This window comes from Manacus candei, unplaced genomic scaffold, assembly GCF_025592945.1.
Source record: "Manacus candei isolate 608988 ecotype Guabito, Panama unplaced genomic scaffold, ASM2559294v1 h1tg000171l, whole genome shotgun sequence".
Lineage (NCBI taxonomy): Eukaryota > Metazoa > Chordata > Aves > Passeriformes > Pipridae > Manacus > Manacus candei.
The window spans coordinates 373,052-385,773 of record NW_026138219.1 but is presented as its reverse complement, the minus strand read 5'-3'; the positions used below and the strand labels follow the sequence as shown (position 1 = coordinate 385,773).

General features: G+C 37.6%; 1 protein-coding gene across 1 annotated transcript in view; it reads left to right on the top strand.

Moving 5' to 3' along the window:
* MEGF10 (multiple EGF like domains 10) overlaps window positions 1-11,868 on the top strand; it is an 87,093-nt gene extending 75,225 nt beyond the window's left edge. The window contains exons 19-25 of the mRNA XM_051773541.1: window positions 714-842; window positions 1,355-1,591; window positions 2,385-2,512; window positions 2,682-2,805; window positions 4,705-4,749; window positions 6,665-6,871; window positions 7,813-11,868. Of these exons, the coding sequence (XP_051629501.1) occupies window positions 714-842; window positions 1,355-1,591; window positions 2,385-2,512; window positions 2,682-2,805; window positions 4,705-4,749; window positions 6,665-6,871; window positions 7,813-7,973 (1,031 nt within the window). The 3' untranslated portion in view covers window positions 7,974-11,868. The remainder of the gene's footprint in view (window positions 1-713; window positions 843-1,354; window positions 1,592-2,384; window positions 2,513-2,681; window positions 2,806-4,704; window positions 4,750-6,664; window positions 6,872-7,812) is intronic.
* Window positions 11,869-12,722: the final 854 nt, after the last annotated feature.

Here is a 12,722-nt window from a genome sequence, read left to right as displayed (position 1 = left end):
TAATTCTCTACCATGCTTATGTCGTGATGTAGGAGACACTTTGATCAGTAATTAATTATTGTATTCAAGTCATTCTGGGAGAGAAAAAAATCTGTGAAACTCTTCCAATTAGCTTATTCTCCAAGATTTAGCATTTTCCTCCTGTAGGTAGTTTCTCAGTATATACATTACAGTATCAAAGCAGCAGTTTTATTTTTATATAAATGTGTGTTGCACTTTAGACTCACTGTTATGGCCCTTTCTTCTTGCTATTTTACATCAGCACATCTGTCACAAGATACGACAACAGCCAGATGTCTGACTCCACCTGTATGATTACATGATTTTTCAAGCACTGGGATATGAGCAACCCGAAAGACATTGTGTTCTGGCTCTTTATTCACATCTTTCCCATTTCTTCCCCGTCTCCTACCCTTTTTATCTTATTAGGATTTTTTTTTCCTTTCTAACTGCACTGCCTTAGTGGCAGCAACATTGCAGGTAAAGGATGAATACACTTCTAAATAAAATTTCCTTCTCCTTTCCCACACACAGACACACACGCTGAGGGGTCCTCTTAGGATTCCTTCCCTAAGAGATCTGCTGCTAATGACACATTGCCATCTGCTGACCACGGACTGAAACGTGTGCGGTTAGAAACGTGTGGCACTGCAGGTCTGTAATTACCAAAGCACTTAATAAGTACTGACTGTGTCTCATTTTCACTTATGCAGAATGTCCCCAGGGTACATACGGGTATGGGTGCCGTCAGATCTGTGACTGTCTGAACAACTCAACCTGTGACCACATCACTGGCACGTGTTACTGCAGCCCAGGCTGGAAAGGGGCCAGGTGTGATCAAGGTAAAGCCTGGATGCAATAAAACTACTGCAACTGTTTCCTGTAAAAATTGCATTGACCTATGAAATACCATCTCTGGGTCATTTATTAAGTAAATCTGAGAAGGTATGAGCATTTAAATAGTCAATTCTATTAAATACGTTCTGTACACTTTAAATGAGACACCTCAGTGATAGTTAATTGGAGCAAAGCTGTCAAATGTAGATTGCACAAAATGTTTTACAGTGTCCAAAGCATGTGCTTTACCTGCCCTTTCCTTTTGCCTAGGGAATATTCCTACTTCAAATTCATGAAAATGTCTCTTTCTGTGAAGATCATGAATGTTTTTCCTTAAGGTTAGGATTGTCCTAAGGTTAGGATTGTCCTCACATTGGTTTCTGACATGGCTCTATTTTGGCATTATTAAATACAGTTAGGTTAGCAGGAAGATTTAGAAGTGAAATCTTGTCTTCTGCTCCTGACACATGACCTTCTGAGTTCATGCCACATATTTTTATTTCTTCTTGTATTTCAGCTGGTGTAATCATTGTGGGAAACCTGAACAGTTTAAGCCGTACCAGTACTGCTATCCCTGCTGACTCCTACCAGATAGGGGCTATAGCAGGCATCATTGTTCTTGTCCTGGTTGTGCTTTTCCTGCTAGTGCTGTTCATCATTTACAGACATAAGCAGAAGGGAAAAGAAACAAATATGCCCACAGTGACCTACACCCCTGCTATGAGGATCATGAATGCAGATTACACCATTTCAGGTAAGTGATGTTTAGAACAGATTTTATCCTCAAATATTTTTCTTCATTAAACAGTGGAAGTATGGACATTTCTATTCCCCTGTGCCTGTTTTTAAAGAGAACGGGAGTGTGGCAAAATATGGTTTCTACAGAGACTTTAAATTCAATGCCAACAGCTTGAATACAGAAAGGCTGCTATGGCTGTAGAAAAATCAAGATTTCACACTATCTGTGGCAGGATTCTGTAGAGAACCAGATAGGAAAGTGGCTCAAGTTTGAAACAAATTAAGGGAAAGAGAAATGAAGCAAACAGGAGTTTCTGACCTATGAAAGTGCCTGTGAGTTGCGATGCAGTGAGTACACAAAACTTAAGGCAATGCTGTTTTTTGCACACCACTGTTTAAGGAAAGCAGCAGTTGAAGACAACAGCAGAAACAGTTGTCAAGAGTTAAGAAAAAGCAAATCAGCAAAGGTACTAGTGGCTCTTGAAGCACCAGAAAACGTTGGTGTGAACTTAATGGTGCAAGTGACAGTGATTAGGGCAATGCTATGACTACAGAGATAAAACAGAGATGTTAACAAGTAACACTTGTGTATGATCTTTGCTGAAAGTGGGGACATGACTAGTTACTTACTGCTCTGTATCTCTAATTTCTTTAAATAAATGCAAGATTTTTAGTTTTGTTTCGGTAGGTTTTTTTAAGAAACTCAAAATCAGATTCTGAAATCAGAGCAGCACTGTCAAAAACATATCTTTGAGGAAGAAATGCCATGTTATTTTCAGTTGTTCATTTTCCTGTCTTTTTCTTTTCAGAAACCATCCCTCACAGTAATGGTGGAAATGCCAACAGTCACTATTTCTCTAACCCTAGTTATCATACTTTAACTCAATGCACTACTCCACCTCATGTAAACAACATGGAGAGGCTGACCTTAGCAAAGGTAAAGCATAAAAATCTGTAAACTTCTCTGTCAATTAGTCTTCAGTTTATTTTACTTTATTCCCTAATGTTTCCCATTTGGTTTATTTTTGCTTTCCCTGATTATCAGGTGGAAATTCAGCAGCTTCCCACTAGTTTCAGTTTCTATTGCCTATCTTTCTTTGAAACAGGCAAAAAACAATCAGCTGTTTGTGAACCTTAAAAATGTGGAACCTGGAAAACGAGGTACTGCCATGGACTACACAGGAACACTGCCAGCAGACTGGAAACATGGTGGCTACCTCAATGAACTTGGTAACGAAAAAAAAAGGAGAGAATGTGAACATTATTCATTGTGTGTGGGATGGATTAGAAAGCAGGAATGCTTTTCTGAGTCTCCTCTCAGGGTAATACCAAGTTGGTCAGATTGTGTGTGAGGTTCAGGGTTATAGGTTTGACCTTCCCTCAGAGACAAAAAAGTGACTCCTTGTGAAGTATGCTGAAACAGTCTGATTCCCAGCACAGACATGATATGCAAAATATCTCATATTATTTTTGTTAGAAGGTTTGCTTATTGATTAGTTTTATAAAGCAATGGGCATTGTACAATAAGGGTCTGCTTTGAAAAAATTACATACTCTTATTAAATAAATGAAAAGTTGCATGTATTCTTTTTTTTTAATCCCTACCAAATGGAATCAATGGTTTAAAAAGTAGTTTCTCATCATCTGAGCTGCTTCATATGTAAATTCTAGGAGATCTTCCCAGCTAAGCCTCCCATTTGCTAGAAGACAGAACATTATCTCTAAGAAGAAAAATTCCTAAGAAGTGGTTAGAGTTGCTGTATCCTGCTTTATGCTGTCTTTTCATTCTTTTCCAAACTCATGCACTCCAAAAAGGCTGGATTGCACTGGCCAGTGAAAGACCCTTAAAAGGGACTTTCAGTGCCAGTATCATTTAGATCATTTAATTACCTTCATTTCTGGTACTTACAAATATATGAGATTCTGGGAATCAGAACAACTGTATGCAGCATTGTTATGTTTCCTGCTCATCCCCAGTCTTGGTCAAACCACCATTCAGGCTCAGATCTCTTGGGTTTGTTTTGGGGTTTTTACAGAAAAGGGTTACATAAGCCTTGATGTTCAGCTTCACATTTTTTTAGAGCATTTGTACTTAAGGCTCCTAAGAGATACTTGCTATGGTTAACCCGTGGCAGGAGATTCTCAGTAACAGTCCAGAGGACTAGATGAATGCTGATATTATGTCTGTTTCCTAGAAGATCAAATGGGATTACTTGGGTAACTTGGTGACCTGGGCATAAGACTTGTAAAAACAACAGAACAGCTGACACGAGATCTAATAAGATGAAGTAGGAATAAAATTAAACAGGTTTAGGTCTCCTCAAATAATATAATTTCCTTCTTGAAAACTATGGTTTTTGCTTACAGAGATATGGTATTGATAAAATGATTTTAGGCTTTCATAAAGTTCCTGGCACAGTACCAAAATACAGTCTAATTTAAGAAATTAGCTCTCCAGAATATCAATCAGCTATTTGAATGGATTAATAACCAGGTAAGTGCCAGGTCTCTGGAGACAGTGTCATGCACTGCTGATGTTTACATTTGGATTTATATTGAGAGAAATCTCTTACTAACAGGTAATTGCAAAGTTGCAGACTCAGGTGCTGTGTGCTTAGGCCATTCGTGCAGGTCAAGAGACTGTAACAGGGACCCTGGGCATGATTAATTTTGGCAATAATTAAATTTGGAAGCAAAATATCAAGAAGTAGAGTGAACTTTCCATACCCTGAAACTTTCAGGTTAAGATGGGATGCTCTTCTGGTAGATATGGTTTATCCAGACAAAAAAAATATGCTTTAATCAAATAGCAGTTATTAGGCTCATTCAAGAGTAACTGGGGGAAATGTAATGGCCTGTGACATATGTGAGGTCAAAGCAGATAATTTAGTGGTCCCTTGTGACCTTCATCACCTTCCATGTTCAGGAAGCTCCTGTCTGAAAGGGTGCAAGCAAATAGTAACAACACTTCTGTACCCTGGGCAGTTTCACAGCGCTTATGACAGAATTATTGTGTACAGCTAGAAATTAATCCCAAAGCGATTTTTTAAACCCTTTAGAACCTGTTGTTTAACCACTTTTATTTTCTTTGATTTTAAAGCTACTTTGTTTTTTATATAATTTTTCTCAGGTGCTTTTGGACTTGATAGGGGATATTTGGGGAAGTCTCTGAAAGGTGAGATTATTTTCTGATGTATTCAGATGAAATGACACAGACATTCAGTTTACTTTTCTATATTACCTTCTGGGTGAAGAGCATATAAAAATAATTTTGCACTAAATTTTTCTTAGACATTGAATCAATACATGAAGTTTGTTCTTTTCTCTGAAGGGAGGAGGCTATTTAGAAAAAAAAAACAAACAACAAACCAAGCCTTTATAATTCCTCTCTGTGTTGCACATCAAATGTTTCTGTAATGCTTGAGTCACAACACAGCTCCATTCTAAAAGCAGAAGGGGGATGGCCCTTGAATTCAGCCTAGTGAGTGAGGTGAGGACATGCTGTCTCTGCTGAAAGGCTTCAGAAGAGAGCCAATTCCTCTTGCAGCTGGCATGGTCAGCGTAGGTCTGTGTGACTGCAAGCCTGTAATGCTTCACCACATTCACTGCAGGCCTTTGGAAAGCATATCAAAATACAAATACACAGAGAGGAATTAAAGGCTTCAGAAATTCAGGGTAGCACTGATATTTTGCTCTTTTGAATTTTTCAGTTTTCTCATAAGACTTTACACTGTACCACACTGGTGTATGTCACTATTTTTGATACCTGATTAAGGTGTGCATACGCAAAAGATGTAAAGATTTGGCACTTATGGGCATGGTTTAGTGGTGGGCTTGGCAGTATTACATTAATGGTTGGACTTAATGATCAGAAAGGTCTTTTACAACCTAAACTAATTCTAGGATTCTACGGTTAGAGAAAGACCAATTTAAATGAGTCGCAAAGTTATGAGCACCTGTCTACTTACAGTTTCACTAAGGGCAATCTCATTGCTAAATATTGAATGAGAAACAAGCTGACAAAGTCTCATCTCTGAAGCATAAATAACACATCATATCACGAAACAACACAGAGAACAAAGTAACACAAACACCACAAAATCACTTCCCAGCGTAAGAAAATATATCTCTGAAACCACAGTTATCTGTCCTTCAGTGAAATCCTAAATCACAAGCTACCTGATGTTTCCTTTTCAGTTCTTCTGTTATCACGTTACAGAAACTTGCAAAGAAGCTCTTGCAGCCACACTCTTTCAGTGTGGCTGCATAGTAAAACTTTTCACCAAACATGCCATCCATAGAAGTAATGTTACCATTTGCCCAGACATTGGCCTTGGGAACAGTCTTAGATCACTTACTTTAATAGTGTCCTGAGAACAGCACTTGGAGGGGCAAAACGTATTCTGAATTATTGAAAACTGATACTACACATTATCTGTATATTGTCGTAGGGTATCTGTCGGTAGGTCTTGGTCCCTGGGGGAAAGAAAGACACACACACAAACAGAGTGCTGAGACCAGGGGTGTCAGCAGGCAGGTGAGAGTAGCAGGCAGCTTCATTGAGTTCTGTAAGGTCTGTTTTCTCACACATATAATAGAAACATATTCTTACAAAAACACCCAGGAATGCAGCACCTGCACGCTGCCAAACAGCTTTGACCTTATACTGCTTAACAGTAAAGGCTGTATCTATGGGTACATGCAATTATCCTCACTTTTCTCAAGGGAAAGGTCTCACACCCTGTAACACTTCAAACTCTTCTACTTCTAGGGGTCTCGGGGGTTCTATGGGCCTGCCATCTCCCCCCACAGTATATAATGCTAGCTACTGTTTTAATCAGAATTGAAGATGCTCAGACTTTCAAACAGTAATTTGCTGGTGGTCAGATCAATCCTATTAAAAAGCACAGCACTTGAGGTGCTTTCTTTAATTGTTTTATAATAATTTTGAAGTTTTATGACTGGGTTCCATTTAAATGTTCATTTATGAGTGACTTTTCAGAACTCAGAATTAAAGAATGCCCTTTCTTCAGCAGCAGTGTCCATAATATGTACCATGGCTTGAGAGTAATACATTTTTCTTTTTGTAGATCTAGTGAAGAACTCGGAATACAATTTAAGTAACTGCTCATTAAGCAGTTCTGAGAACCCCTACGCTACTATAAAGGATCCACCAGCTCTGGTACCAAAAAGCTCAGAATGTGGGTATGTTGAAATGAAGTCACCAGCACGCAGGGACTCCCCCTATGCCGAGATCACCGGCTCTGCTACAACCAACAAGAACGTGTATGAAGTTGGTATGTACAAAATCTATTTCTGGATGCTCAAGGTTAAGGGCAAAGAGCATGGGACTTTCTTTTTTCTTTGATTCAGTTTAATCAAAACATATGAAAATTCACTGGGAAAAAAAATATATGTTCAGATTCTGTTTTCTGCTCAAATGCTTTTAACAATAACCTCCCTCTACTGAGATAAATGGTGTAATTCACACAAATGAGGTTTGAAATACCTTCAGCTCTGTTCTGTAAGCTAGAGGTGCCTCTGAATTTCCTGGGTTTAAAAGGCTTTCTCTAAACAGCAGCATGAGATAACCTTAGCATTTGATTGCAATACAATTCAACTCAACTGTTAAGTACTGAATACAGCTGGAGTTAAGTGTATGGGAGGGATAGGAAAGATCTATTTCTTTCTCTTGATCAGAATAAAACAGCATCTTCACCCATAGACATAGTATTTCAGTAATATGGGCCCTGTCTAGTTACTATATTACTTAATTGCAGAAAACTTTGGCATCTTGTGAAATGGTAGCTATCCTAATAATCTCTGGACTGGAATAAATTGTGTCCCATATCATAGGATACATTTTCCTTTTCTGTTCCCAACTTAGAAATGAAAATTCATCAGTATCCCCATGGTGCTTTTAAGGACTTTTCTAAAAATCTTGATTAAAACCCCCGAATTCAGGGTTTTTCTTAAGTTTGCCCACACATAAAGAAGAGATGCTGGTCCACTTGCTTCTGTCAGTAAATATCCTCACGGCAGGGCCCTGCTGCAGGTCTACAGGTGTAACTCAGTGTGAAGGCAAAACACCTAAACATCAACCTTGGTTTCTAAACCTGCACTTCAGGAACTCAGCATGACAAGGAATCTTCATATTGAAGCAGAACCTGAAATGAAACACGTTGTCCTTCTGTTTGCCACTTCTCATATTGAATGTATGTGCTCTTTTTTGTCACAGAACCCACGGTGAGTGTTGTGCAGGGACCATTCAGCAGCAGAGGGCATTTCAGCCAGGATCCTTACGATCTTCCAAAAAACAGCCATATTCCCTGTCATTATGACTTGCTACCAGTTCGAGACAGCCTCACATCCTCTACAAAGGGGGTCAGCACTGAATGACCCCAGAAGCTGGTTTGTAGAACAGTGGGACTCTCAAGGGGCAAATTGGCATGGTTGTGCTCCTTCCTCTAGTTTACCATCATATTTGGCTCCTAATCTGTCCAGCAAGTATTTGTTGTACATTAAACAGAATCTCAACACGAGGTTTGTATTGTGTATACAAGTGACAGATGGACAAATGCCACACTCTGGGGATCCTGATTATTTTTTCTTATGGCAGTAAACTTTATAGAAATGGGAATGCAACACATTTATACTGTAATATACTGGCTTAAAAATATTAGTTTGCAGATCAGTTTTGATAACATCCCATTTTAGTGACCTTAAATATAGACTTCATCTTTGTCATGTTTCAGACAGGACAGTGCAATTTACCAAATACCACTTTTTACAAGTGATCTGATTCATTAGTTATTCATTAGTAGAAGAAAAACTGCCTTGCCAAATTTTACCTTCCATTGTTATCTTTAGTCAAGACATTAAGAAACAAGATCTGATGGGGATAAGTAAGCACAATACTGCAGTTGTTTGAGAAATCCATCATCAGGCTTTTTTGTCCATTACTGGTGGTGGACATGGGTTGCTTGAATAGTTCTAGAGATAAAATAATTGCATACATCAGTATTATATGATGCTTCAAGATCTCTTAGTACTGCAGACCCCGCACTAGTCTTCAACAAATATTTTGCTACCATTTGTATATTGCAGTTCTGACCACTATTTCTGCCACACACAACTAATAATCCATAACATATCAGTAATTACTTCAAAAAATATGTAAAATAAATCAGTTTATTTTTGTCACCATGGACTGATTATATAAGGAGTGGACAAAGGTGATGACTTCTGTAAATCTTAACTGCAAGGAAGGGTTTACATTTTATAAACAGGTAGTAATAATGACTGTAATATAGAATAAAAATAGGAAAGTGTTCTGATTTTTTTTCTTAGAAATAACAAAGCAAACTCTGTGCATACTTGCTAAAAAGGCACCTTTTCTTTTTTATAGTTGATGTAGGGAAACACATGCTTAAGCTGGTCTTTTGCATTGCTAATAATGTGACACATGTATCTCCCATTCTTCATTAACTTCTATCTCCATTTTTACTCTGTGTGTCTGTGTTTCTAGTGAACTAGCTTGTAACTGCAAAAATATTCTACTATGTGTCCATTTATTTTGCATTTTTTGCCAACCGGCTTTTATTTTGTCCATTTAAAGGGACCTCTGGGCAGAGGGAGAGAATTAAAGTAAGAATTCACGTCATACTGATGTCTATCAGGAGGTGATTACCTAATACATAACAGTTTAACCTAATTTGTTAATTGGGACAAAAAAATTATGGTGTTTTTGTTCAGAATGATAACAAGAATGCAGAAGAAAAGTAAAAAACAGTTCCTCGTTGAAGTTTAGCTTAGTCCGTTACTCATGTGGATGGAGACCATCTTTCCAGAAGAGCCTTTTTTCCAAATGGGGCTGTAACTCCTTCCTAAACAGTCTGCTCTCTGGCTTAGCACATGGACTGTCATGACATCTGGGCTGCAATACAATCTGACACAAAGAATTATCACAATTGTGACAGCACTGAAATATTCCTAAGAAACCCACAACCAGTTGCCTTTGGAATACTAAATGCCATAGAGGAATAACTGGAAGAAAAACTGACAAAACTTTCTCAATTTGTTTTAAAAGGAACACCAGAGCTGAAATGGAAGTACAATTTCCTTTTATTTGTTGTCACTAAAGTGGTGAAAAATGAGTAAGCTACTGGCAAAGACATTGTAGCAGATGTGCCTAAGCCTGAGAATTTATATGCCTCTATGAAATGTCCCATAACATTCTTGGTTCTGGCTAGCCGTGATAACTGGCTGTTTTGCAATTCCCTGGGCATTTCTTGTACATCCTTAGAAAAAATTATTTTATTTTATTTTGCTAGTTAACATTAACTAGAAGATTTCAGAAGCTGGTTACAATTTAATCCCTCTGTAAGACAAAGAAATAATTGGGTTTGTATGCATATAGATAATGTGTAGAGCTACTGATATATACATTTTTTGTATTGTGTGAAACAGACTTTAAAATAAAACCTTTCTTTTCTAAAGCCATGAATAGAAAGTGCTGCCATTTAGCAATTGTGAGCTCACAAAAACCTGTTTTCTTGCTCTGTGTAAAATTTGGAGGCCACTAGGTAAATGAATCTTCATAATCTAAGTTCTTTTTAACACGGGAAAGTGAAGAGCTGAATAAATGGTATTTTTTTGAAAATCTCCAGTATGTCTCATATCCACAAGTGATATATTCAGGCAAATATTCATGAAAACAGATGAGTTTATGAAAATTTTGCCTATTGGGTATGTTCTAAATATATACATTACCAAGGTCTGCCTTTCTGTATGTGGGTAAAACTCCTGCTGTGTAGTCAGCATAAGCAATGTCTGCATTTATCTGAGCTGGGTGTGCAATACACACAGGTAGAGTAAACGTCTTGTGAGTTTACTTCAGTGAGTGATCCTTGGTAGGTGCTCAAAAAACATTTCCTGGAGTACACTCTGCTCTCAACTTGAGATCCCCAAGCTCAATCTTCATGACAGTCAGAGGGTCCTTTTTGTAGATTCCACTCTGATCTTTACAGAATTTTAATATTTCTGGAATGTGCACACTTACATTGTGGAGAAAACTGAGTAAGTTGATGTAACAATTTTGGCAAACACTCAGAGAATTGGCTTCCACAGACAGGAAGGAAAAGAGACACTTTGTCTCTATATATTCACATCACAGTTGTGAGAAACAGCATTGAAAATTGAGATAGCTCTCCTCTTCCAACTTGCGATCATTTTAATAAAGTACAAAATGCCGCACAAAGTTAATAGCTGATTTTAAAGTAAGTAGTGAGTATAAACTTTAGATTTTAAATACTGTAGGCATATTAACTCAGGCCATTTAGAATATGAACCTCAAGGCTTTCTACTATATCAAAGATTTTTCATCACGACACATGGTCACAAACAAAATTTGTCCTTATCTTGATCTACCCAGAGAACTTGCATTAACTCAAATTGGAGATGCACACGCAGATTACAGGGGAAAGAAGATTTCATTGTACTCATACTTCCTGCTGAGACAATCTGCAAAGTCAAGTTTGTATTGAAGTGAAGTTAGTATAAAATAAAAGTGGAAAATGTGTTATTTAAAATATACTGGATTTTCAAGTACTGTAACTATAATTTTTTATCAGATATGTGTCCAAATAATAATTCTTAGACAGAAGCTCCAAAGCCCAGACTAAATACAGAGCTAATTTTGACAAAAAATGCTTTATATTAAAGACTGTATATATAGTATCTGAAATTACTGAAGACAAATGGGTGTATGTTCATCAGTTGCTGTACAAAAAATTTTGTCATTTGATACACTCATACTAGTGTTAGAGCACTGAACCTAACACTTCTTTCTTCAGTTTTTTAGCCCACAAGACTTCACTTTGATATGATTGAACTGTAATATATTTTTAAAGAAAATCTATCGAGTATGCCTGGCTCTTCTTCTTAGTTGTAACCAAAAAAAAAAGTGTTTTGTTTGAAAATATATATTTTTTCCAAAGATGACTGATGTTCATCATTCTGTCCCTCACTACCATTTACTTCAACTTCACATACCTGTAGGTTAATAGAATAACATTTCTAATGAAAGGTGGGAAATGCTTTGAATTTTTTTTTTCCTTTGTTTTTCATTTGCTTATGATGGATCTTGAGTGGGAAATATAGAAAATGTCATTCTTGCTGTCATGGTTTGACCCCAGCTGGCCACTCACTCCTCCAGGGAGGAGAAGTGGAAAGGAAACTTTGTGGATTGAAATAAGAAGTGTTTATTAACTGACACAAAATAAATTACTATTACTGCATAAATTACTACTACTAAAACTAATAATTGTACTCAAAAAGAGGGAGAAAAAAATAAATGCGGAGGGCACAGAAAGTCAGGAAGTAAAGTTTATTGAATGGAAAAAGACGGCTGCAAGAAGTTATGGCTGAGAACAGCGACGAATGAAGATATGATTTGAAGATATATAACATGATGCGGTTAAGACACAGACTGTTATTAATTAGAATTGTTAATGCATGTTCGCTATTTGTTGTACCCCAGTTTTTATCGAATTTCACATTTTTCCCTTCAGAATTATGCCCTTTTTTCTATTGGTTCACGTTTGCTGCACTGCAGATGTTTCTCTCATTGGTCCCTCCTGATCTCATGTTCCCTCCTTCCTTCCCTGGTTGGTTATCACCCCTGTCAATCCTATGCTCTTTCCTGTTTTACAGAACCTTCCCACCTTACCCTATAAATAGAGCTAGACACCTTCAATAAAGGGAGATAGCCCCAAGCTATATCACTCTGCTTGAACCCATGGGCTGTCGAGTCTTCTTTTTATGATGACTGCGGCAAATAAACCCCAGGAGATAACAGTGATGCACAGTGTGGTTGCTCACCACAAAACACAGCAGTGTACCAGCTACTAAAAAGAAAATTAACTCTGTCCCAGCTAAAACCAGGACACTTGCCTGTGCTGGTCCACCAATTGATGCATTTTATTTTCCCTCTTTTAGAAAATAGTTTATCAAAGGCTTTGCAGAAAAATCAACTGAACTTGTGTGATTACTGTCTGGTGCTGTGGGAAATAATTCTGTAAACAGGACAATTCTTTCAAGCCTCTCTTGAATGCCTAAAGCTCTAACTTTGAGAAAGATGGCAGGCTG